This window comes from Danio rerio, chromosome 19 (genome assembly GCF_052040795.2).
Source record: "Danio rerio strain M-AB ecotype USA chromosome 19, GRCz13ab, whole genome shotgun sequence".
Lineage (NCBI taxonomy): Eukaryota > Metazoa > Chordata > Actinopteri > Cypriniformes > Danionidae > Danio > Danio rerio.
In genome coordinates, this window is record NC_141039.2 from 43280858 (window position 1) to 43307606 (window position 26749).

The following is a 26749-nucleotide window of genomic DNA, read 5'->3' on the forward strand; positions in this document are numbered from 1 at the left end:
CTGGACACGCAGTCAAGGGAACCTCCTGCCATATAAATAGGGCTGGTCGCTCTTTATTATTCTAGCATCACGGCAGCAGGTTCCTGCTAAGTTTGGAGTTTATACCACAACTGTATGCCTGCTTGAAGTAGTTAAACCAGGGCACTGCGGCACAAGGAGTCTGCATGTCGGTTTAGACATGCTCAGCTTTGTGGATACCCGGATTCTGTTGCTGCTTGCAGTGACTTCGTACCTAGCATCATGTCAATGTAAGTTTGAAATATGCTTTTTTGTCTAGCCAAAGGATCTTGAGGCTTATTCTTTCTTCTTCTATTGGATTTGCTGCGCTTGTTTTGGGTTGAATCATGCTGGGAAGTTACCTCAAGGAAAGCTAGAGCTGCATCTGAAGAATTGAGGCGTTTCCTTTTGGCTTTTCACGTAAAATACAGACGGATCTCTCTCTTTTTTAAATGGATTCTTCGTGGTCTTGGATATTTTCATCTGTTGCGTTTTGAGAGATGGAAACACGTGGAGTAGTTGTTTAAAAGTGTTATATAAAAGTAAAATAAGTGATGAAACAAACTTTATTGTTAAAGTTAAGGATAGGACGTAGTACCTCATCTTTGTCCCAGACTCCAGGAGTGTTTTTTTTAATTATGGGGGTCTGTAAAATCTGCCCCCTGCTGGCTGAAGTCTGTAACATCATATCTGGACGACATCCTATAAAAATCTGAACTGTCTGGATTTTAATAAACACTTTAAATAGTGGCAAATTAATTTTATTAGAAATAATACTTAAATGTTAAATCACATATGCAGAATAGCTTTCAATAGGCCTGACATTAAATAAATGTTATGCATCTAAAGTACACACACAAATCTATATCCTAGAGTTAGTTAGTTAGTTAGTTAGTTAGTTAGTTAGTTAGTTAGTTAGTTAAAACTCCAAATGTTAATAACTTTATAGTTTAGTTTCGGAAAATCTGATTTGGAAAAAAAATTGGCATCATCTGGCATTAGGTCATCATCCAGCTGTCAAATACGCCACCTGGTGGAGAGTAAATGCCATCACATATCGCGTTTCCCACTGGGTAATAACTGCTCAATCAGAGTGGGTGTCACAGTTTGCAAGACAACCGGAAGGCCTAAGCATGTAAACAACACCTGATGACCTTACATGCACGCTTGCTCCAATTGAATCAATAAATATATTAAAGTTAGGACGGGACAATGCTATATGTATTATAATGAGACAGAATGTATTTTCATGAAAAAAAAACTCAATATATATAATTAAAAGATTGTAGTTTTTTTGTTAAATAGAAAAAATTAATATATAATAATAATAATAATAAATAATATTAATTTAAAATAGAACTATAATTTAATTTCTTACACATTGCAACACATCCTTAACATGTTTTTGCAAAACAAAGCTTCAATGTAGTATGAAAAAATATATTTTTAAAATGTTTAAAATATTAATAATATTTTTAAACGCTTTTTTTTTAAAACAACTATAAGGATGTAATTTTTGCTTTGGCATTTTTTTAGACATTAAAATACACTACAATATTTCCACCCACTCTTATGGACACAAAATCATAATAAATGCAAGTTTAACAAAATATGCCAAAATAAAAACAGCAAAATATGCCAAAAATTCAGTTCAGGCCTACTAAAATCAGGTTGATTTAAGCAATCATCACATTCATTGCAAAAATACCATTGCATTATTCATCTATTTTAGCATTTATTTTTGCATGCATTAGGCATAAACATTTACATATTTCTGTTGGATGTCTGGAATCATAAACAGTAGGCTCTTCTGTTTCTTTTTTTTTATACATAAATGTCTCAACATTCATAAATTCAACATGATGTGGCGTTCATAACTCTAACGAATCACCTCTGTCTTTTCTCTGTCTTTCTGTTTTCCTCCTCCACCCCATCGCCATCACACAGCGGTCAGTATCCAAGTTATTACACTAATAGAGATATTTACCTTATCTGATCTCAGATCTCCAAATGGATGATGATGATGATAATCGGTGAAAAGATCCTTCGGTCGATCTCAAATATTCCAGAGCATTTCGGATATCGGACTTTCTGGGTTTTTCCTTCTTGCCTGTGACGGGAAGGAGGAAAGCACGATTGGCTTGAGCAAATGTCAATGAAACTAGAGACCACCCTATCCTGCATAGCACACAACCTGGGCACAATGGCTCTTTTTAGATGGCCTTCCGAAGAGGTGGACTCAGGATAACAAAATCAACATGCTGCCGAAATTCCTCCAAGCTGGCGGATTTTGCCCAGCAGTTCCCTCAAGTGGACAAAACACATAGCATAGATTACTGGAATTGGCATAAATATGGAATATTATTTGGGGTCGACTCAAAACTTCTCACCTGAATATCACATTGATCACTAACAACAGAAGGTGCTTAAAGGAGCGGAACAAGAATGATGATGTTTTATGATGTTGGCTAGGCCTGTGCACTGCTTTGAGCACCTCTGTTGAGTGTGTCTTCACTGAAACACATGATAAACACTAGAGAGTGCATGCAATATTTGCAGATTAATATGCAGTATAAAGAACACAATATATTAGAAAGATAGCACAAATCATGTTTATTTATTCACTGTTCTCTGTGCATTAGATTGCATTAGCATTGTTAGCATAGCATTGTTAGTTTGCCACATGCATATAAATAGCATTATTAACATGTAGAGGCTGTTACAAATTGGTCTGTCCCAGTTGTTTGATTATATTGTTCTGTAAACAGGGCCTCAAGGGACCAAAAGGACCCAGAGGTGAGAGGGTAAGTTTATACCGTGCTATATTTTAAATAGGTCAAAGGATTAATTTTCAGATTCAGTGTGCTATTTAAGCTGTATATTTAGTGACAACAGTTTCACTTATCATAAAGGCTAGTTCATCTCAATACTGTAGATTCAACTTACATATTTTTCCATTTGTTCTTGTCCCCAACAGGGTCCTAAGGGACCTGATGGAAAACCCGGCCGACCTGGACTTCCTGGCCCTGCTGGCCCTCCTGGCCCCCCTGGTCTTGGTGGAGTAAGTTTCCATTCCAGACAATAAATAAATAAATTCTAGAAAGCTAAATCTGTTCATTACATTACAGTCGAGTGTTTGTTGTTATATTTGAGACTCACAATCCTCCCAGTCATATTCAACATTTGACCTTTAACCTTTGACCTCAAAAGGCCTTCCAAAAGCACAAGCTGTATTGATTTTAAACGCAATGATAGAATCTGATTCATAATTTAATTATAACATAGGAAACACTAAGAAAATGTTTCATCAGGAAGAGTTTTTTTATAATATTGCAATATTATTTGCTTTTTGTAGAACTTCGCTGCTCAGTATGATGGCGCTAAAGGACCTGACCCCGGCCCTGGACCTATGGTGAGTTCATGCCATTATATGTTAGCCTAAATTAATATTACATTGCTATCCTCTCTGTTAATACATGCTAACTACAGATATAATTGTCGCCAACATTTGTTACTATAACTATATATCAATAGCAGTGTGCTGCAAATTAAATATTAGACTTTTAGTCTCATCATAATATCTGAACCCTTGCTGATCATAATAAATCCTCAGGCCATTTATTTTTACTTTCACTTTCACTTTTGCAGGGTTTGATGGGACCCAGAGGACCTTCTGGATCTCCTGGTGCTCCTGTAAGTACTTTAATATTGTTTTATTTTATTTTTATTAATGATATTACATGAACTGATAAATTGATCCTTATATATACACTTTCATATATATTATGTAAATGAAAACAATAACTCAATTAAATATCACAGTGCATATAGCATTTGAATTTTTCATGCCTCAAAAAATAAATATAACATAACATATCTTGATGTTTTTGTGAATATATAGGGAGCTCAAGGACTGCAAGGACATGCTGGTGAGCCTGGAGAGCCCGGACAGGCTGTGAGTGCTCTCTGGTCAACACTGTGTTCACACGGTTTGGAAATTATGTTTGAACTTTAACACTGATTTCTCTATCTGTCATCTCTTTACAGGGAGCTATTGGTGCTCGTGGCCCTCCTGGACCCCCTGGCAAAAATGGTGAAGATGTGAGTGTTATAATTCCATGTGCTAATGCTGAAATTATAACCGAACCGTGCATAACTCTATATTCATCTTCTTCTCAAAGGGCAACAATGGCAGACCTGGAAAGCCTGGAGACAGAGGAGTCCTTGGAGCTCAGGTAAGAGAGTCATAGATGTGTAAATCAGTGATGTATGCATCTACCTTAGTAATATTTCTAACAAGGATCTTCATCTTTTTTTAATGTTTTCCAAAGGGTGCCCGTGGTTTCCCAGGAACTCCTGGACTTCCTGGCATGAAGGGACACAGAGTAAGTTAGTAGTGTTGAGGACTGATGAGAAGACATAAGAAGCTGAAATTTGAGTTTTATTCATTTACCAAAAGAAGTCAAGGTCTCATGATCTTAATATCTTCCTCCTCAGGGTTACAATGGTATTGATGGACGCAAAGGAGAGCCTGGCGCAGCTGGTGCCAAGGTAAAGACACACACATGCACATGTAAAAGTTTAATACCTTAAAATGTTTCAGACTACACAGATATGCATCTTTAAAAATACATAAAATTATTACAGATTGTGTTTCCCAGTACTGGGTTGCAGCTGGCAGGGCATCTGCTGCATAAAACAAATGCTGGAATGGTTGGTGGTTCACTCTGTTGTGGCAACCACTGATAATTAAGGGACTAAGCCGAGGGGAAAATGAATAAATATTCCATTTTGTAGAATGAAACCCAATTCTTGAAAGTGCTAATGCTTAAATATAAAGATTTTTTATTGACATTAATAGTTACATGAAGAACCTTTAACATTCATGGATTCTTTCCATTACACAAATGTTGCTTTATACCTAATAAACAAGTAATAAACAAATGAAAATGTTCTACACATCAAGATAAACTGTTTCTTTAAGTACTGCTCACTGTAAAGATTCTTAAGGGACTTAAATAGTTCTGTGGCACTGATGAGAAAACCTGGAAACACTATATGGGGACAAATTTTTATTAACAATACCATGTGCCAATGCTGAACTTACAATTTACATTAACTCTACATGTTTATTTATACACTTTGAAAAAGAAGTTTAGTATGGGAAGCATTGTTTACTTTTAACTAGTTCCTTATTGGCTTGCTGATTGGCCGTTTTTTAGTACGTAAATAGCATATATTAAAGGATAGGATAGATTTAAAGATTTCTCTAAAGTTAATCCAAACCTATATGGGTTTCTTTTGTCTGTTGAACATAAAAGAAGATAATTTTCAGAATGTTGTAGACCGGTGGTCATTGACATCTATAGGAAAAAAATACTTTGTGAGTCAGTGGCTAAAACCCAATAAGGTAACTTGAACCGTTTGAGGAAACCGATTGCAACAAACTATTTAAGTTCAAAAACAAATCCTAATGAGTACTTTAAACTTCATACACTTGTGTTAACGAAGCAATCTGAGCAAAGTAAAATCCAATAAATGAAGAGAACTTAAACTAATTGAGTACTGTAAAACCCAATAAGTTAAGGCAACTCAAACCGTTTGAGGAAACTGATTGCAATAAACCATTGGAGTTAAAAAAAGTAATCTATATGAGTACTGTGAACTTACTCCATTTGAGCTGAAGTAATGAGGTATTTAATTAATTCATTACCTTTAACACTGAGTTATATCTGTTTAATTCTATCCAATACCTACAGTAAGGATAGTTCACCCAAAATAAAACATATTACTCACCATTAGGTGGTTTCAAACCTTTAGTTTCCTCTTTGTGTTTACAGCACAAAACAGTTATTTTGAAGAACATTTGGGAAAAGCTGGTAACCTCTGACATTCATAAAAATATTCTGAGGAAGTTAGTGGTTACTGCTTTCCAACATTCTTCAAAATATCTTCTTTTTGTGTCAAACTGAAAAAATAAATGTATACAGGTATGAAACAAGTGGAGGATGAGTAACGTTAGTTCTCTTCTAACCACTACAACAACAATTTTACCAACTTTTATGCAGTGAATTAGTGGATTTTATAGGCAAAATTTGTAATAATTGTGAATATGTTGTCCAAGTTACAAAAAAATGCAATTTTGGAATCTTAATTTGTAAGAGTGTACTTAAAGAAACAATATTTGTTGTTCTGATATGTTTTAATGTTCTGACTTCAACACAAGGTTCGACACAAATAAAATATTACAATTTACATTATCATATTTTCTAGTCCATATAATGAATAAATTCAAATGCATTGCATTAGATTTATTTTAAAGACTCACATTTGCCTTTTTTAACAGGGTGAAAATGGTGCCGCTGGATCAAATGGAACCCCCGGACAGAGAGTAAGCCAAACATTATTAATAAGAAAAAGTGTATTATTATTATTGAAATTTTACAAGACCTACTTATTTGAACTGTTCACTTTGGTTCGTACCTCATTTCTCGTGTTGTACAGGGTGGTCGTGGTCTTCCTGGTGAGAGAGGTCGTGTTGGCCCTGCTGGCCCAGCTGGTGCTCGCGGTGCTGATGGTAACACTGGTCCTGCTGGCCCTGCTGTGAGCATCTGCCCTTTGACTCCTGAAATGTGTCATATGGTGGAGCTCGAATGTGGAAGTAACACATTTTCTTTCCTTTCAGGGACCTTTGGGCTCAGCTGGTCCTCCTGGTTTCCCTGGTGCACCTGGACCCAAGGTATATAAATGAAATATAAATGAAATCGAAATATAAAGCTAGCCCGGAGCATCTGTGTGAAATAATGTGGCTAGAAGATTAACAGACATGCTGCCAGTTCATATCTTTTGATTAGATCTAATGCTACATATACATACATATATATATATTGAACAACAACCATTCTCGTCTTAGGACAGTTTTGGAAAATGTTTTTGACCCACTTCAGATGTTGACTACTGTATACACACATATATATATATATGTACACATATAATGTATTTCCTTAATCTTAGCAACTGCCCTTCTATTACAAACTGTGGCTTAAAAAGTCTTCAATGTTTGACAGGGAGAACTTGGACCCGCTGGTCCCACTGGACCATCTGGAGCTCAGGGACAAAGAGGAGAGCCAGGCCCGAACGGTGCCGTTGGCCCCGTTGGACCCCCTGTAAGTGCATTTCAAATCATTTGCAGATAAATTGATTTGATTATCAAGCAGAAGAAAAAGTAACATCTGTCTTTGTATTTTTACAGGGTAACCCTGGTGCTAATGGTATCAATGGTGCTAAAGGAGCAGCTGTAAGTTTCCATACCAATCTACATATACTACTAAATGTGCTCACTAGACATTCAGTAATCATTTTACACTAAAGTTCTAACTAAATTATAGGTTAGAACTGCCCAATAACCTAAAGGCAAAAGCTTTTACATGTTTTATTATGTATTTTAAAATTGACATAGCTTTAAATTGGCTGTTAATTGTTTTCTTAGGCATGTACTAGTCTTTTAATACCACAAAATGGTTCTTCTTCTAAATATGTTTTGATATCTTTTGATATATTTTTGATATCTTATATAAATCAGGGTAATAGTGTAAAACAGTCAAAGTTTTTTCAGGAGTAAATTAAACAGGACATATTCTAAAATTTAAAGTAATTATTCTGCAATTGATGACCTTCACAGGGTCTTCCTGGAATTGCTGGTGCCCCTGGTTTCCCTGGCCCTAGAGGAGGCCCTGGCCCACAGGGACCTAGTGGAGCTTCTGGTCCAAGAGGTCTTGGTGTAAGTACATCTGCTTAATCCTAACTGCTGCATTCACAACGTACTTATTATTGATGAAACATTAGCTGATATTTTAGGCCTTTAATAAAAAATAAGGCTGGAATGTTTTATAGAAACTATTACAGATTTTGACATTAGGTCAAAGATGAGATTTTTTTTCAGGTGTTGCATCAAATTAAACTTGCATCAACTTTCAAAAACATTTTATTAATATTAAATGAAACTGTCAAATGTGACAAATGATGTAGTACAATTGAATGTCAGAAAATGAGTGAAATAATGTTGCTTCTTTAGAGGTTGATGTAAAAATGAAAATTAAAACATAATGACAGACACATGCTAAAAAAATAAGGAATAAGTGATCATACTAAATTTTGTAATGTTAAAAAAATGACAATAAGAAATAAAGACATTAACAAAACTCATTCTATAAATAAACAAATACATAAATGATTCAAATAAAGCCCTATTACAATTGTTTTGATGCTTAAAAACTTGATTTCTGTCATTGACTTATGAAAGAAAATGTAGATTTAATTTAAATTTTCTATGTCTATGCAGTCATTTGTTTAAACAATATTTCAAAATAATAATTTGTTAATCATAAAGAGGAAGAAAAGTATCTACTAATTGGATAATTCATCAGATGCTACTAAATTATTACTTAAATATGTTCAGTATCCATTTTGTTCATTTGTTTTTGTTTTGTTTTTTTCTATTCATATATTGTCAGATTTATACATTTCCTAATCTAAGTTTAACCTTTGAACTGTTTTTATGCTCAGGGTGACCCCGGACCTGTTGGAGTGAAGGGAGATTCTGGTGTGAAGGGAGAGCCTGTGAGTCTAAACACTGTCTACATATTTTATAAAGTGTTCAGTAAATGCTACTGTATGTCTAAATGCACTTGTTCATTTCATTCTTCATCTGTTTTCTGTACAGGGTAGTGCTGGTCCTCAGGGGCCTCCTGGTCCTTCTGGTGAGGAGGGCAAGAGAGGGTCAACTGGAGAGCAGGGACCTACTGGACCTTTGGGACTGCGTGGACCTAGAGTAAGTTTGATACGCAAGGGATCTACATTTCAACTGTAGGCATCAGATGTCTGTAAGAAAAGGTTCTAGATGTACAGAACAAAAAAAAGTTAAACTCAAGTGAATTGTAAGAGAGGGTCTTTCTGTTAGAAAAATAACAGTCCCACTTTATATTAAGTGTCCTTAACTACTATGTACTTGCATCAAAAAATAAATACAATGTACTTACTGTGTTTATAATGTATTTGAGAACACTTGTGGTGCTTTTGAGTTGGGATAGAGGTTGGGTTATGGACAGGTTTGGTGGTATGGGTAGGTTTAAGGGTGGGTTAAGGTGTAAGGGATGTTCAACAGTGTATTTACAAATGTAATTACAAAAGTTAATTACAGATTTAATTACATACTTGTATTTAATTAAGCATAAGTACACAGTAAATACATGTATTTACACAATAAGTACATTGCAACAAACTATTAGTTCCTGTGTAAGTACATATTAGTTAAGGCCACTTAATATAAAGTGGGACCAAAATAACAATTAGTCATTCAGTTTAATAGAATGCTTAATTGTTAACATAACATCTATGTTTTTGTTTAAGATTATTTATTACTTATTATATTTTTATTAAACTATGTACATTAATGTTTCTGACAGGGAGCCGCTGGTACTCGTGGTCTGCCTGGTCTGGCTGGCAGGTCAGGCCCAATGGTAAGATTTAAGAAATATTACCCATTTTGCACTATATCTTATATTATGCTATTTTAGTTTATATGCATATACAGTAGAGGCCAAAAAATGTTGTCTACAGAGGACATTTGCACAATATTTGCTTTTATTTATCAAAATATTGGAATAATTTTATATTGGGTTAGGGACAACGCCAAATTTGTTTAGCACGTGGGTAGCACGTTCGCCTCACAGCAAGAACGTCGCTGGGTCGCTGGTTCGAGCCTCGGCTCAGTTGGCGTTTCTGTGTGGAGTTTGCATGTTCTCCCTGCATTCGTGTGGGTTTCCTCCGGGTGCTCCGGTTTCCCCCACAGTCCAAAGACATGCGGTACAGGTGAATTGGGTAGGCTAAATTGTCCGTATTGTGTGTGTGTGTGAATGACTGTGTGTGGATGTTTCCCAGAGATGGGTTGCGGCTGGAAGGGCATCCGCTGTGTAAAAACTTGCTGGATAAGTTGGCAGTTCATTCCGCTGTGGCGACCCCGGATTAATAAATGGACTAAGCTGACAAAAAAATGAGTGAAAAATTGGCTAAGCTACAGCTTATAATGGAATGTTTGTATTATTAAGCAATGCAAAGAAACTCAATGTGTAAATAAAATGTACATTCACTACAGATTAATCATTTATTAATATTTAATTGGTTCAATTTTGTATTTAAATAAAATCAATTCCCCTGCGATTTCTCAATAAACTTCCATCATTGGGTTATTTCCAATGAAACAATTGAAATATGTAGCACATACAAACGGGACATCACTATTGGCCACAACTGTATTTAATCATTCACCTGCTAATCACTGTAATTCCATGCAGATTTACATTGATCTGAAGCTGTAAGACTCTAATCTATGAATGCTGTACCTCAGGGCATGCCTGGTCCTCGTGGTGGTGTTGGTGCACCTGGAGCCCGTGGACCTCCTGGAGATGCTGGTCGTGCTGGTGAGGCTGGTCTTGTTGGAGCCAGAGTGAGTATCACAACCAACATCCTACAATGAATCTCTTAAGTCCACTTTGTAGCATATAAGTCCATCACCTTTCATTTTTTCAGGGTCTCCCTGGTAGCCCTGGCAGTTCTGGACCCCCTGGAAAGGAAGGACCTTCTGTGAGTTCATGTTCATTTTACACATCTAGTTTTTGAGTGACCCAAAGTAATGTGTGAAAACATGCAAGCAATATGCAGAATGCTTTGCGAGCACTTAATACCAATTCATATGCCATATTTTAGGGTGCCGCTGGTCAAGATGGTCGCACCGGACCCCCTGGCCCAACTGGACCCAGAGGCCAGCCTGGTAACATTGGATTCCCTGGTCCCAAAGGACCTTCTGTAAGTATTTTGTGCAAGTATTTAGAGATTCAAATAGCAATAATTCAATGATCTTATCAATTAACCTCCTTGCAGGGCGAGGCTGGCAAGCCTGGTGAGAAGGGACCTGTTGGCCCTACTGGACTGAGAGTAAGTACTTCAGAGAGAGAGAGAGAGGGGGGATATCTGCTATAAACCTTGATCAGTATTCAGTATTAAGGAGTAAGTTATAAGCTATTGGCCACCTCTGATTTAGTTTCTCTTGTTTCTTAGGGCAGCCCTGGTCCTGATGGTAACAATGGTCCTGCTGGTCCTGTTGGACTTGCTGTAAGTAGGCCATCTTGGTTCTATCAATGTAGATTAGCACATTACTTATTCCTGGTTCTCAATGGTAACAAACATTTTGCTCCACTTTTAGGGTGCCCCTGGTGAGAAAGGAGAGCAGGGACCCTCTGGTGCTCCTGGTTTCCAGGTCAGTGTCACATCATGCTTGTTTATACTTTCACATACCTTTGCAGTTCATGTACATGCATCACTCAAACTGAAAGTACTGAATAAAATTAATAAAAGAAGCATCTATTAACCTTTGTAGTAAGTTGTACACCCAAAACCCCATCGGTAGGGCTCAAAATTCAATCCAATGGACAACACAGTGGATTAAAATTCTGTCTAAGTACCTTGAGGTTTTATTTCTGGGACAGTTAATATGAAGAATTCCAGAATAGAAAAATCACCACTTTGGTGTACTCATTGCTGCCCTGTTGAAAAATCGTAACAAACCTGTATAAGAAGCTGGTGCAACTGGTACATGCTGGTAAATTGATCTGGCATGGTGATGATTAAACAAGCAAGTAGTCATGCTATTCTCAAAGTAAAACTAAGCTTAGTATTCCTACTCCTATAAAGCAACATGCTTCCTTTACTGGTCACAACTTGCAGAACATACTGTAATGCTGGTGACCAACAATGCTAGACTTTTAACAGGGTGGGAATCACCGCCACGTGAGAATTGTTCAAAATAAAAATCTTGCATGCATTATACCTGCTTACATTGTGAGTAATGTCTGCTTACATACAAGTCTTTACAACTATTTATATTATTTGACCTTAACAGGGTCTTCCTGGCCCCGCTGGACCTGTTGGTGAGGCTGGCAAGCCTGGTGATAGAGTAAGTTCTTGTCAAAATCTTGCATCAAGCATATACTTTTATTTTGTTTTATATTTACATTCTGCTGTTCTGAGTTGTTGATGATGAGTTAAGTTTGATTTATTGAACATTAAAGAACATGGATTCATGACCCAGCCAATGCACCTTATGCTATTTAGGTTCATTTGCACAGAGCTGAATTATATGAATCAATAACAAAAAATGTATCTCTCAATAGGGTATCCCTGGAGATCAAGGTGTATCAGGACCTGCTGGTGTGAAGGTGACTTACCCTTCTCAGATTTTCTGTCCTCTTTACTATCATAGAGTTTCTTCAAAGGAATAAACTGACTCTTCTTTCTCTCGTTTCTCACTGTTTAGGGAGAGCGTGGTAACCCTGGACCTGCTGGTGCTGCTGGCGCTCAGGGACCCATTGGTGCTCGTGGACCTTCTGGTACTCCTGGCCCTGATGGAAACAAGGTATGCAAACAGATTCACTACAAAAATGCCATCTAGATACTTTGTTTTTATTAGTATATCTGACAAAATGTGTATTATTCAGGGAGAGCCTGGTGCAGTTGGACCTGCTGGTGCCCCTGGACCACAGGGAGCTGCTGGTATGCCTGGTGAGCGTGGTGCTGCTGGCACCCCTGGAGCTAAGGGAGAGAAGGTATGTTCTAAACATTGGTCATGGTTGCCCTGATGTTACTGTTTACATGAAAACAAGAGTTTTTCATGCACACCATTCTATAGTGAGTCTGTTTGCAAATCTATTTGATCCCTTGTGGTCTAAATACATTTATCTGATATACAGGGTGAGGCTGGATACAGAGGACTGGAGGGCAATGCTGGAAAAGATGGTGCCCGTGTAAGTATCACATGCTTTTTTTTTCTGATTGCGCACTTCAAAAAAAAAAAAAAAAAAAAAAATCGAACATATCTTGAATTTATGGTACATCTTCCTCAACTTACGTGCAGGGTGCTCCTGGACCCAGTGGACCCCCTGGACCTGCTGGTGCTAATGGTGACAAGGTAGAGTATTATCTTAGCTTTTATTTCAAATCAATGATGATATTTGTTGATATTATGGTATATTATACAAATCTAACATTTACAGCAGCCCAAAACTACTATTTATTTAAAGCTCAACATTAAAAATTAAAATAATGATGTTATAATTGAGATAATTAAAATGAAGAGCATTTAAGATGATTAAGGGCTATACCAAAGTTTTTACCTTTTCGTGGGGCAAGTAGTTTGCTTCTTTGACTGGATGTTTAAAGAAACCCCTGCTGACTGTTACAAAATGGCCAGATATATGGAATCATTGCTGCCTTCCGGAAATAACATTCCATCTTTTATGAACACTAGAGTAATGTTTAAGCCAGTGGTTCTCAAACTGTGGTACGTGTACCACTAGTGGTACGCAGGCTTCCTTCTAGTGGTACGTGGAGGAATGAAATATGTCATGTATATGCTACATATATTTCAAAATTTATCAAAAAGCATTTATATATTATACCATATATGACATATAGCCTATATTTCTGAGGTAATCTGCCACTTTTTTAAACTGTGCAGAGTTGTAGCTGCTTTACTGGCCCTACTACGCTACTGTATTTCAATACTGCTCATTTTGGTGGTACTTGGAGAGACAATTTTTTTCTAAGGTGGTACTTGATGAAAAAAGTTTGGTAACCACTGGTTTAAGCCATTACCCAGTTCGATTCCATTTCATTTCTTTGTATTTTATCATTATTAGTAATCTCTGGAAAAAACAATGGTGACTGACGATTCGTACTAGACGCTCAACAGCGATTACACGTTGCAACATTTATTAAAATGTGCCATACATTTATACAGAAACTTGTTCTCCATACGTTTTACATCTGTTTGTGGATTTCTTCTTAGAACTCTGTTCTATGAAACTTTTCAATATGTTGAAACAAATTGGATGTTTTTTTGTTTTGATATGTGCCAACATTTTAAACCATTCAAAAATTTTTAAAGCCATTTTATTCAACATTTGTTATAATTGAGCTTTATTGATATGCATTAAGCCTTAAATAATTATTTTAAATTCTTTAGAAAAAATAAAATAAATGTAAAATAGTGTAAAACTTGCTTAATATGTTAAGCTAAAATTCCTTTAGACTTTTTAATTTTTTTATTTATTTTTTTGCAACTAAAAAAGTAACCTTCAAATAAATAACTTGCAAGACTCTCAAAAGAACTTTCTTCAAGTAGCTTTAAAGATCATTCTGACGCAACCAATCTGTGTCTTCTTCCAGGGTGAGACTGGCTCCTTTGGTCCTCCTGGACCTGCTGGTCCTCGTGGTGCCCCTGTGAGTTTTCTATTCGTTTCTTTATTACTTCCATGATAAAGTTTTTTATCATACAAATTGTCCTATGACGTGCATTTGATATTCACATAACAATTAAGCACTCGACAAAAGTTTTGTCATTTGTTTTAGGGTGAGCGTGGTGAGTCTGGCCCTGCTGGACCTTCCGGTTTTGCTGGACCCCCTGTAAGTCCATGTGAATTCTGCTAATGTTTGCCACTATTAAAAGCTTGTTAGGATTTCAAACATTTAGTTTTAGATGTAAAAGTGCTTTGACTCTCGCACAGAAAACTAACTGGTACACAATGCGTCTTGCAGGGTGCTGATGGCCAGACTGGACCAAGAGGTGAGAAAGGACCTGCTGGTGGAAAGGGTGACGCTGGACCCGCTGGCCCTGCCGGTCCCGCTGGAAATACTGGACCCCTTGTAAGTTTGAGATTACAAATATGCATTATTTAAAAGAATGTCTGGACAACATTTCAATGGAAGGACTTTTGTCTTGTGCATCTTTAGGGTCCTTCTGGTCCTGTTGGCCCACCTGGTGCCCGTGGTGACAGTGGTCCCACTGTAAGTACTCTTTTACAGATTGATTTATGATCCAGTTTTCTAAACTTTTCCTGGACTTAACTCATTCATTTTTGGATTAACCCTAGGGTCTGACTGGCTTCCCTGGTGCTCCTGGTAGAGTTGGACCTCCTGGTCCTGCTGTAAGTAAACTCAGATTATTCTAAATTTACTTGTTCAAATCTAAAGTTTTAAAACAATTGCTTAATTTTAGAATGTAATGATTTTTGGTCATACATGTAAAATGTTTCTCTTCACATCAATTAGGGTATTGTTGGACCTGCTGGTCTCACTGGTCCCGCTGGAAAGGATGGCCCACGTGGTCCTCGTGGTGATGTTGGCCCTGCTGGTCCCCCAGGAGAGAATGGAATGATTGGACCTCTTGGTCTGGCTGGTGAGAAGGGACCCCCTGGAGAGGCTGGTGCACCTGTAAGTTCTAACTGAACAAAAGCGTTAATCTCAAAATATTACCAAGTATATATTACATCACAATAAACTTTTATTTTTTTTCAAAAATAGGGAGCACCTGGACCTGCTGGGCCTCAGGGTCAGCTGGGATCACAGGGATTCAATGGTCTTCCTGGCTCCAGAGGTGACCGTGGTCTTCCTGGTATCCCCGGATCAGTTGTAAGTGCAATGACTTACCTCTTGATTCTGACTGTACTCAAATTGATTAAAAAAATAGTTAAAGTGTTAATCTGATTTTGAGTGTGTCTGTGTTCTTTAGGGTGAACCTGGAAGAGTTGGCCCTGCTGGTGCCCCTGGTGCCCGTGGACCCGGTGGCAACATTGGCATGCCTGGTATGACTGGTCCTCAGGGTGAGGCTGGACGTGAGGTGAGTTATAGACTTATTTTTTCATAACACCCTTGGTGGGTACTTTTTTCATGCATTTACAATTGCATCTGTGTTGTTTTGTAGGGAAGCCCTGGCAATGATGGACCTCCTGGCCGTCCTGGTGCTGCTGGAATTAAGGTATTAATTTCTTAAATGTTATACAAATTTCACACGCATCTCTTCATATTTCCTATTATATCTAAGTAGAAATAGCTTTAATTACCAATAGAGTGTTTATATAAATAAATTAATTGAATTGTATTATTTTAACCAGGGTGACCGTGGTGAGCCTGGTTCCCCTGGAACTGCTGGACCTGTTGGTGCTCCTGGACCCAATGGACCATCAGGCGCTGTTGGCAGACCTGGAAACCGTGGTGAATCTGTATGTGCCAATAAAGTCACAACATTTCCTGCATTACATGAGATTATACCATTTGTAATCAATCCAATTTTTCATACTTCCTTTAGGGTCCTTCTGGTCCTACTGGCGCTGTTGGACCTGCTGGAGCAAGAGGTGCACCTGTAAGTATGTCAGACATTATCCTTCTCAAAAGAACTCTCAAGTATGGAGCCAGTCTATGAACAAAGACTCCTTTTAAATAAAATCTCCTTGTTTTACAGGGCCCTGCTGGACCTCGTGGTGAGAAGGGTGTTGCTGGAGAAAAAGGAGACAGGGGTATGAAGGGACTTCGTGGACATCCTGGTCTGCAGGGAATGCCCGGACCTAACGTAGGTTATCAGTTTAAATGAATTTTTCCAATGTAAACAGTTTTGATCAATTCTGATCCAAATTAGTATAATGATTGTGCATTAAATAATTTAAATACAAAAACTTGTCTTATAGGGTCCTTCTGGTGACAGTGGGCCTGCTGGCATTGCTGGACCTTCCGGTCCAAGAGTAAGTAACTTTCTCATTCCTAAGATTCAGAATTCTGTCATTAAGTTAAATAAAATGTGTAAAGGTCATTTTCTACCATTTATCTTTAGGGCCCAGCTGGTCCCAATGGCCCCGCTGGTAAAGATGGTTCAAATGGCATGCCTGGTGCAATTGGACCCCCAGGACACCGTGGTCCCGCTGGACATGTTGGACCTGCTGTAAGTCTTGTCATTTTATGTTTTCAGAGACAATCAATTGTCAACAATAAGACAGAAAAAAAATTAAATATGTAAAAATCACACCTTACCTCGAGATGAGAAGCTTTAGAAACCTTGAAATGAGAAAAACGTGTACCTACAGTATAAATACAATATGGTTGATCAATGGCCGATATGACTGCAGGGTCCTCCTGGATCTCCTGGTCTTCCCGGACCCCCTGGCCCATCTGGAGGTGGATATGACACATCTGGAGGCTATGATGAGTACAGAGCTGACCAGGCCTCTCTTAGAGCCAAGGATTACGAGGTGGATGCCACCATCAAGTCCTTGAACACTCAGATTGAGAATCTGCTTTCCCCTGAGGGCTCAAAGAAGAACCCCGCTCGTACTTGCCGTGACATCAGGCTCAGCCACCCAGAATGGAGCAGCGGTAAGTAGACAAAGCTTTTTCTGGTCAATCTTGATATCTTAATCCAATAGCACCATTTCCTCTTAATAATCTGTGTTGTTCTCTTTCCCTTGAAGGTTTCTACTGGATCGACCCCAACCAGGGCTGCACAATGGATGCCATCAAGGCCTTCTGCGACTTCTCTACTGGCCAGACCTGCATCCACCCCCACCCAGAGAGCATCCCACGCAAGAACTGGTACAGAAGCTCCCAGGAGAAGAAACACACCTGGTTTGGCGAGACTATCAACAGTGGTACTGAGGTACGTTATAGCATTTCCCAACAGCAAGTCAAAGAGATAAAACAGAGGAATTAGTTGATGGTTTAATATTTATAAGCAGTCTCAAGGTATTGTTTCATTCTTCCGTTTTAGTTTGCTTACAATGACGAGACCCTGAGCCCACAATCCATGGCTACTCAGCTGGCCTTCATGCGTCTACTGGCCAACCAGGCAGTCCAGAACATCACCTACCACTGCAAGAACAGCATCGCCTACATGGATGCTGAGAATGGAAACCTGAAGAAGGCTGTGTTGCTGCAGGGTTCCAATGATGTTGAGCTCAGGGCGGAGGGCAACAGCCGCTTCACTTTCAGCGTCCTAGAGGATGGCTGCAGTGTAAGTTCCTTTAGCACACTTAGCATGGAATGTACCAAATTTGGTTTAATACCATACAGTCAAGGAGCATAGTGTCCACCATGCATGTGAGATAATATCACAATTACATGAGATGCGAGCATGTTTACAACACTTTGGCATGCTTATGACACATTGGTGTTTGGCAAGAATACATCAACTAATAAGTTTTGTCTTCCTGTTCCATATCTGCAGAGACACACTGGCCAGTGGAGCAAGACAGTCATTGAATACAGAACAAATAAACCATCTCGCCTTCCCATCCTCGACATTGCACCTTTGGACATTGGTGGCGCAGATCAAGAGTTTGGTTTGGACATTGGCCCAGTCTGTTTCAAATAAATAGACTCATGATAAATTAAACGAGAGAAAGAAAGAAAAAAGAAAAATCTCTGCCCTTCTTTCTGTGTTTTTTTATACTGAATGCTGATTTTTTTCCGCAAATCCACTTGCTTAAGCTGGGCTCTATCGGAGTGGACCAATGGACTGAACGGAGCATTGCGCAATGCAAATTAATACAGCAGCCCAAAGAGACGCGGGAGGGATAACACCATGTTATGGGACATGTCATCATTTTGTAAAAATTAAAGAAGTGTAATAAAAAGAATGAAAGTATACATCACTTTGTGGTCTTTGTATATCTTCCAAAGAGGAAGTTTAAAACCACAATTTCCGTAAGGTTTAAACTACCTCATGTGTAAAGGAAAATAATAATCAACATCCTAGTCGTCGCTAGATGGTACTAAGGCTTCAAGTTCTGTCCTGTTTCAAAGGTGCTCCAATACTTGAAGCAGTGATATTATATGGTGCTAAACATGCAGCTGTGGAGAAAACCACTGTTACTGTATTACTTTGTATTGTCTCTAAGGAATATTGCACAGGTCCCCCTGATAATCCCATTTTTAAGCAGGTGGAATATTCCTAAACCTGATGTATGTCTGGTTTTGACTTTGGTTTTTTTTTTTTTTGGTTTTGTTTGTTTTTTGTTTTGTTTTCTGAGAGTTTTGTTCAGATTTTTGTTTAGGCATTACATTCTTTTACGCCCCCCAGTGTTAATACTGACAGCACACTTGGTCCATTTTAAAGGGTTGCAGAGACCTCTCTCTCAAAACAAACCACAAAGTTTATTGTACCTATTTTGTATATGTGAGATGTTTAAATAAATTGTGAAAAGTTCTGAAAATAAAGCATGTCCATTGTTCCGAAACAAATTATTTCATGAGTTAAGTGCTTTAATGTTGGGAACAAAATGTCTGACTTAATTAGACATTTTGAACATCTGCCTAAATTCAATGACTTCAATGTGTTTATTGTCAAAACATGAAATGGGTTTTCTTTTTTATTCAATGAATGGGTGTTTGTCTTAGCAATTTTCGTTTTGGGTCTAATGCCATTAAGAGCTTCATTTCCTCTGTTTTCAGTTATGACATGCTTTTCAGATGGCAAAATCTTTCTCACTTTTGATTCAAATAAAAAGCCAGTCACTGCAACTTGGGATGCTTGCATTTGTAGAGAATACAAACATGTAGATTTTGTTTTAAGATTAAGTATTTAGCGCAGCAGATTTTTGTGCCATAAATATAATTTCTGCTACTCCAAATAGAGCTGTTCAAATCGTAGTTGAAATTATGTTCATATTGCAATATAAACCGCAGCAAAAAAATATATAGTAATGTACGAATTTTTCTTAATTTGACAGATTACGTCAGCTCAGATTTTTAGCCTATAGGCAATATACATCCCCACTCACACATCGGTTATAATATTGCTTTCTAAATTATTTGGGAGAGATGTTTTTTTTTGTTTTTGTGACTATTTCATGTATGGATATGGTTAAAGAGAGCAAACATTTGCACACAGCAAGTGTAAATTTTTGTGAAAGTGTCCTCTTCTGAGCCAGAAATTAGCCAATGTCAATCTATTACAACTAAGGAAATTGCATAAATAACCTTTCATAAGGCACTATTTGACAGGACATCAATTTGCAGTAGTGTCCAAAATATTAGTCAACATAATACATTAAATTTATTCAATGCTATAATGCAAGTATTTTTTATTTAGCATTTAGTTTATATTACAGTACACACACAGACTAGGTTTTGTTTAATAGTTTAATAGAAAAAGGCTCTATATTTTTCAATTGGAATGATAGACATGCAAATGACAGTGGCTAGCACTGTTGCCTCACAGCAAGAAAGTCACTGGTTCAAGCTCCGGCTGGGTCAGTTAACATTTCCGTGTGGAGTTTGCATGTTCTGCCTGTGTTGGTGTGGGTTTCCATCCGGTGCTCCGGTTTCTCCCACAGTCCAAAGACATGTGCTATAGGTGAATTGAATAAGCTAAATTGGCCATAGTGTATGTGTGTGAATGCGAGAGTGTATGGGTGTTTCCCAGTGCTTGGTTGCGGCTGGAAGGGCATCCACTGCGTGAAACATATGCTGGAATAGTTGGCGGTTCATTCCGCTGTGGCGATCACTGATAAAACAAATGGACTAAGCCGAAGGAAAATGAAATGATGACAGACATGCAGTGTAGCCGTGACAGAGAATATTAAAGATTGACTAAAGCGATTTATTGGGTGGAGCTACAACTTTAAGTGCTTTGAAAACACGTTGTTTTTTTTTTGCAAGTTTTTTAATGGATATAGAGCTGGGTATTTTCAGCATAGAAAAAACATGTCACTTGATATTATTTTCAAATGTAAGCAAATATAGGTGAAAAATAGAGCGGTCCAAGAATAGAGCCTTGCAGAACTCCACTAATGGTAAGAGAAAAAGATGTGGAAGTCTTTCACAACAAGTGTGTGAGACCTTCATTCTCTGAAAACAAAAGCTTTTAAGTGCCTTTAATGCACACTTTGCTTAAATCCCCATTTTCACTCCCACACTTCACAGTGGTATTTGAGGGCAAGGGCATTCCTTCATTCATCATGGTTAAAACGCACAAGGTTAGAAATCATAAAATATAAAGTGCTGAACAATTGTCAATGTATTGGTCTGTAATTTGTTTACAACTGCTATTTTTACCTTAAGATGACCCATAGTTAAATAGGTTTGTCTGTTGCAGAACAAATACACAGACTACTTAAAGACATTACATGTTAAAATTGCATTGAACATTTTTTACAGTCAAAATTTGTTCATTAAAATCAACACTATAAATGTTTCATCAAAAAGAACGTAATATGTGATATTGAAAATAATCAGACATTGCTATATATTCTTTTGCTGCAGTATATATTTCAATATGAACATAATTTCAACTATGATTTGAACAGCTCTACTTGGAAATGTTTCATTCATTTAGTTCGACTAAGACAATCCAATCTTTTTCTATGCAGTGCATCTGCATAAAATATAATAAATTACAAGCATATATAAATATGAGAGCAAAAATAAAAGTTAAATAAAGAGCACTTTATGGTTTTCTGTGGAGCCAAAGATGTATTTATGTGCACAAATCATTGAATAATTAAATGTAAAATGTAAAGATCATTATTGTTTAAATTGTCTTTAGCAAGTCATAATAAGTTGGTCACCATTTTGTTTACAGAAAGAATAAAAACAATAATTTGAATCCAAAATTCAAAACTGATTATCTTGAGTATAATTCTTAAGTAAGAGTCTTAACATGGTGGCTATGCTTATGCAACTGGCCCCAGAAGTTATATACACGCACTCGCAGTCTTTACACCCCGCTTGCATAACAACACGCCTACAGTAGTTTGACAAAATAACAGAACATCAAGAACATAGACAAGTTTTCAATTGCAAAGGAAATTCATGCATCTTGCCAGAAGATGGAGTCATAGCACCTCCACTGCTCAGGGATTTCATATACTCCTCAGTTGACTAACAAAGAAACAGAGGGTATAGTTAAATTTCAAACACAGCCTCAAAGCGCTGGTTGGAGAAAAAGCTAAAATTAAAAAAAAAAAAAAAATTAATAAAAAAACTTTTTTTTAAATAAAACTAGATAAAAAAAAACACGTTTTGAACTGAGAGCGGGATTTTTGCAGGTGTAACAAAGGTAAATAAGACCTTTTAAATATGTTTTTAGCAAATAAATACATTTTAGTTTGATGGGAACACACTACGCCATTATGTTATGCTCTAAATGTAAATGTCAAGAATGAATAAGCAGTACTAGCAACACTTTGAAAATATTACTTGTTCTAATCTCAATGGACTATATGCACATCTAGTGCTTTTCAGACAAAGATAAACTTCAGGTGAAAGCTTAATGTGACTACTTTCAATTTCATGGGGTTCCTTTTACAGCTGCAATGTTGTTATGTAATTACAATACATTAAGTTAAATAGACATAAGAATTCATCTAGTTGTTAAAGTGTAAAATAAGATGAAAGACAGTAACTCCATTGAAAATACCGGGGTAAAATAAACTTCTTTTTAAAGACATGACAGGGGGAAATGGAATTTAATGCAGTGCTTCTTGTCTGCTCTTAGACCCACTTTATATCATAGGCATGGGACGATAACCGTTTTTCAAAGTTTACCGCGGTTTGGAATAGTCAGCGTTTCAAAACCGCCAAAATTTCCTTCAATACTGTTCCTAAGGTATGTGTAAGCCTTTTTTATTCACTTTTTTTTTTGTTTGTTTGTTTTTTAGGACAACAGTATCTCCAGCAGAAAAAATATCCAAAGATGCCATTTTAAATTCAGTGTTTTAAAAACAAATGAAGACCGCAGAGGTCAATGATTCATTTGAATTATTTAGCCGGAAAGGGGAAAAAGTTTTAGTTTTTTTAACCAGAAATTGAAAAGAACATATTTTAGAGCAGTAATCACAATACCGTAAAACCGTGATATTTTTATCCAAGGTTATTATATCGTCAGAATCTTATACTGGCCCTTGCGTAACAGTGTATCTATCAGGCAGTGAAGATCACTGATCTTTAAAGAAATCAGACAATAAACAAATGCAATTTTATAATGGAAAGACAGTTCAGTGGAAGCACCGAGGCTGGCTGGCTAAAATGCATTTACCCAGCTTTGTAATAGCTAATATAACAGATGTTTCTCCAAAGATTAATTGTCTTGTTTTCCAATACATCTACACATTCCTAACACAAACAAGAAAGATATATTTACATGAGAAACAAAATTACGAGATAAGATTTCTTGTTTTTTTGTTAAACTGATAAATACGGAAAGAGTGAAAAGGACATTGAAAATAGTAAAGTACATTTTATAGCACAGTTAGCAATATTTGGTCTTGTTTTAGGCACAAACACACAATTTGATCAGTAATCAGAAAACTACAGTAAACTTACCTTGATTTTAAAGCATTGCAGTGAATGCAACATTTAATAACATGACTTTAAGAAAAGATTCAAGACCATTTATATCAAATTTTGAGATAATTTGAAACATTTGAAGTTTCCTTTTTAACTTGGTTTAACTTTGTTCTTGAGTTTCAGAAATATTATTTCAGAAATAACTTACAATAATAACAATCTTAACTGACACTTACAAATCAACATTTTGTAAAGCAATTTGAAGCACTTGGAAGTGATCAACTATGAATATACGAAAAGAATGCTGGCTATGTTTGTGGTTAACCCTGTTTGCTATCGAATTAAAGAGGGAGAGGACATTTCTGCGTCATTACTTTAAATCGAAATCCTCCAGAGACTTAAAATCGTCGAATAAATGCACACCCTCACAGTCAGAACAACATGTAGTGCAACTTAGATCAATAAGTGAACTCGTAGCATATGTTAATTGGCTTGCAGGTTCAGGAAAAACAGGTCCAAGGTTAATTCAACATACTTTACAGCTGTGTTTCCTGATCAAATAATTTATATTGCATGTATGTACCGCCCATATGGCAGTTTAGGATATAGGGGAAAAAAAAGTTTAAATATTAACTAGACTGGTTTGACTTCAGGTTAATCAAATGCAACTGTCTGATGTAAATAATTTGGAACTTAAATCTAATACCAGAAGAAAATGAATCCTGAGGTGGATATGAAAGCTGAGGACTGCAATCACGCAGAAGCTGAAGCACACGCGGGAAACGGGCACGCGCCGCTCGGCTTTGCTTTCGTCAGCTCCGCCGCAGCTCGTCTGTCTGCCTGTTGTCATGGAGGAGCCAAGATGGCGGTCCTGGCCTATAACCTAGGCAAACGGGAAATAAATCAGTATTTCAGCATCAAAAATGCAAAGTTGCTGGCAGCCGCCGCTGTCGTCCTTCTCACTGTGTTTCACGCGGCTTCTCGACATTATGGAAGTAAGTGTTTGTGTCGCGGTGCATGAAAAACAGCTGCGTGTTTGCGTTAGCATCGAGGCTAATGCTGTCACTCAATGTTTTTAGTCGGTGTGTGCGCGTGTCTGTCACTGTTAAGTCTAGAGCTGTCGCTTTGTTGGTGATAACTGAATAAAACTGCGACTGCTTTGTTAACATCAGTGGGATCTACTTTTATTTACATGCACAGCGTTGTACCTGTCAAGTGCTTCAGCTAATCAATACCAGATCAAAGCTGTTATCAGTGTTGGCGTCCAGCTGGTAACGTTAAATAAAATACTGTCTGTCACCACGGTTGAATTTCCAATCAAACTTGACGCATAATGCCAACAGGCTGAATCTTTAAATCTTAGATAGTATTTCGAGGCGTGACTGGTGCCCAAATAGACAAGTAGCTCGCAATTTTGTTTTGAATCCACCCAAATGCATCCTATCTCAAGCTGTATTACAGAAAACTAAATGCAGTCATGCCTGGTTAATCATTCATTAGACAGGTTTGTTTTGATATTGCATCACTGGCATTTTAATGCTCAATTTATTATTGTGATCCGTGCTATCAGGGATGTACAATGCATGCTTGTTTAAACTTCAAAATCATATCATCTAAAAGTTAACATTTTATCCATTTTATGTAATTTGCTCAATGTTTAAAATAAAATGCAAATACCCAGTTGTCTTAAATGCATGCATAAATAAGGAATGGAAGGAAGATTTGTTGGTGCTTTTATTTTAGACATTAGTCTAAAATAATCATTCAGTAATATATCCAATAGGGTTGTTGTAATACCAATAATCTTACGATACTATACCAGCTGTAGTTTCACGATACTAAGTAGTATTGTGATTTATTATAGTTCTTAAATAATTTCTTACATTATTTCCTATAACTCAAATTATAAAGAAAATTGACTTGAATGTAATTCCTAATTCCCTAAAGGCAAAATAAGTATTATTTGTACCTTGTTTCACCTAAAATGTATTCGTTCTTTTTGTTTATTTTGTAGCTAACTGACCAATAAAAATAAATATACAAATTATACCAAATGAAGTTTGTTACAAAAGAGCATTTTTCCAACAAAATAGACTTTATGAAGTGCTCAAAAATAAAAATGAAAAGTTTCCTGGTGCTACTTTGTTTTTAAAACTTTTTTTATTTTCAGTCTTATCAGGTAACAATCCAAAGGAATTAAAAATTTCACTTTGTGACTCGTTCTCTTTAAGAGATTGTCGGTTGTGGTAGCTACTAAATCATATTGACAGGAACAGAAATGAACCGATTGCGCGTTCGAACTGAATTGTTAGAAAACGTGCAACAGGCTACCATGAAAGTTGCGAATTCTACACCGTTTTACAACCTTAAAGTCTCAACAGACTTTTAAAATAAAATGGTTTATTGCTACACAAACGTGTGAGCATTTTAGTGACTTTTCCACATGCAACATTATCTATTGTAGATAAACCAATAACGACGATACTACCGTTTACGAACTACAGTGGCACCGGCAGTATTTTGGAGCCGTATAGTGATAGTACCGGTAAATAGCGCAACCCTACTATCCAGTGAAATATTGAGATTTTTCTTTTTGTTGTTGTCTTGTGGTACCAAATCTTTTTTCTGTGGCCATAATATTCATTAGTGCATGTACAGTGTTTCATTTTGTTTTTTTGGTAGCGCTGGTGGCTATTTTACCCATTCAGTTATTCCATGTGAGCAATTCCAGCGTTATGGTTGTGACCTCTGCAGTAAAACCTCAAAACATAAATTCACAGAGTAAATGTTAACGTTAAATTGAAACATCTTTTTATATTTTCCAGAACAACTGACCACAGAGTTAAGTGACCAGAAAAATCAGTCTGTAAACATGTTTTGTACTTTTAAGGGAAAAACTTTTGAGGGAAATAAGCATGTAATGTATGTGACCAAAAAAAGTATGCGAGTTTGCAGTCTACAACATACTTTTGTAAAAATTCTGTAATCTAAATTGCACAACCCAAAAGAACCAATGCTTATCAAAAGGATAAGAGTTGGCTCACTATAGAACAAACATGATTGATGTTATTTAAATTTATACTTTTGCATTATTGAGGACAAATTGTCTTTATGGATGTGACATCTCTCGGTTATGGATGTGAAATTCCCACTTGTGCGACTTTTTTGTTTTCAAACTATTATATTTAATTTACCATTGACAAAGACAGTTTTGAGTATTTCTAAAGTACTGTAAAATACTTGCTTAGACGAAACACTTAGAAACTGTTTGCGTATTTTGGTAAAAGCTTTTTTCTTTTAAGGCAAGGTTGACATTTACATGGAATTGCTCAGAGGGATTTTCTCTTAGCAGTATATTTCAAGTTTATTGCAATTGGGAATATGTAAATGTGGTTTGCACTGCGTCATGGGAATGGAAGGAGTTAAATATCTCTTTTTGCAACTTTAAGTGTCTGATTGGCTAAATCAAGCATCTTTAATAACAGTTTTATTTATTATTATTATTATTATTATTATTATTTTTGCACATTCTGCTGTTATGGTTGTTTAAAAGAAAGTTGCATTACAGCAAACAGGAGGATTTTCA

At 36.8% G+C, this 26749-nt stretch overlaps 2 protein-coding genes across 4 annotated transcripts in view; both read left to right on the top strand.

Annotated features, from left to right (window-relative positions):
• Window positions 1–19119, top strand: col1a2 (collagen, type I, alpha 2). 2 transcript variants are annotated; one of them, NM_182968.2, is made up of 50 exons: window positions 1–248; window positions 1945–1946; window positions 2766–2801; window positions 2975–3058; window positions 3353–3409; window positions 3646–3690; window positions 3899–3952; window positions 4045–4098; window positions 4179–4232; window positions 4329–4382; window positions 4495–4548; window positions 6344–6388; window positions 6502–6600; window positions 6683–6736; window positions 7065–7163; window positions 7250–7294; window positions 7679–7777; window positions 8563–8616; window positions 8720–8827; window positions 9462–9515; window positions 10403–10501; window positions 10585–10638; window positions 10762–10860; window positions 10936–10989; window positions 11113–11166; window positions 11258–11311; window positions 11954–12007; window positions 12225–12269; window positions 12368–12466; window positions 12549–12656; window positions 12801–12854; window positions 12965–13018; window positions 14278–14331; window positions 14461–14514; window positions 14647–14754; window positions 14842–14895; window positions 14982–15035; window positions 15160–15321; window positions 15412–15519; window positions 15620–15727; window positions 15812–15865; window positions 16002–16109; window positions 16196–16249; window positions 16349–16456; window positions 16572–16625; window positions 16715–16822; window positions 17007–17253; window positions 17349–17533; window positions 17645–17887; window positions 18101–19116. In NM_182968.2, the coding sequence occupies exons 1-50, from the start codon at window positions 179–181 to the stop codon at window positions 18245–18247; spliced, it is 4059 nt and encodes a 1352-aa protein (NP_892013.2). In that variant the 5' UTR covers window positions 1–178; the 3' UTR covers window positions 18248–19116. The 2 variants fall into 2 exon arrangements, with proteins under 2 accessions (NP_892013.2, XP_087150136.1); XM_087294010.1 differs by lacking the exon at window positions 1945–1946 and adding an exon at window positions 1012–1013 and having other exon boundaries at window positions 64–248; window positions 18101–19119.
• Window positions 19120–23754: 4635 nt separating this feature from the next.
• The window catches only part of casd1 (CAS1 domain sialic acid O acetyltransferase 1), a 28362-nt gene continuing 25367 nt past the window's right edge, over window positions 23755–26749 (top strand). Inside the window, exon 1 of one of the 2 annotated variants that reach the window (NM_001278180.1) lies at window positions 23755–24158. In NM_001278180.1, coding sequence (NP_001265109.1) covers window positions 24026–24158 — 133 coding nt within the window. In that variant the 5' untranslated portion in view covers window positions 23755–24025. The remainder of the gene's footprint in view (window positions 24159–26749) is intronic. The other variant, XR_015516184.2, reaches the window with a different exon arrangement.

Coding starts and splice junctions, on each gene's coding strand:
- col1a2 (NM_182968.2), top strand. CDS start 179: ATGCTCAGCTTTGTGGATACCCGGATTCTGTTGCTGCTTGCAGTGACT. Junction 12,467..12,548: donor CTGGCCCTGATGGAAACAAG/GTATGCAAACAG, acceptor TGTATTATTCAG/GGAGAGCCTGGTGCAGTTGG. Junction 14,896..14,981: donor GTGGTGACAGTGGTCCCACT/GTAAGTACTCTT, acceptor GATTAACCCTAG/GGTCTGACTGGCTTCCCTGG.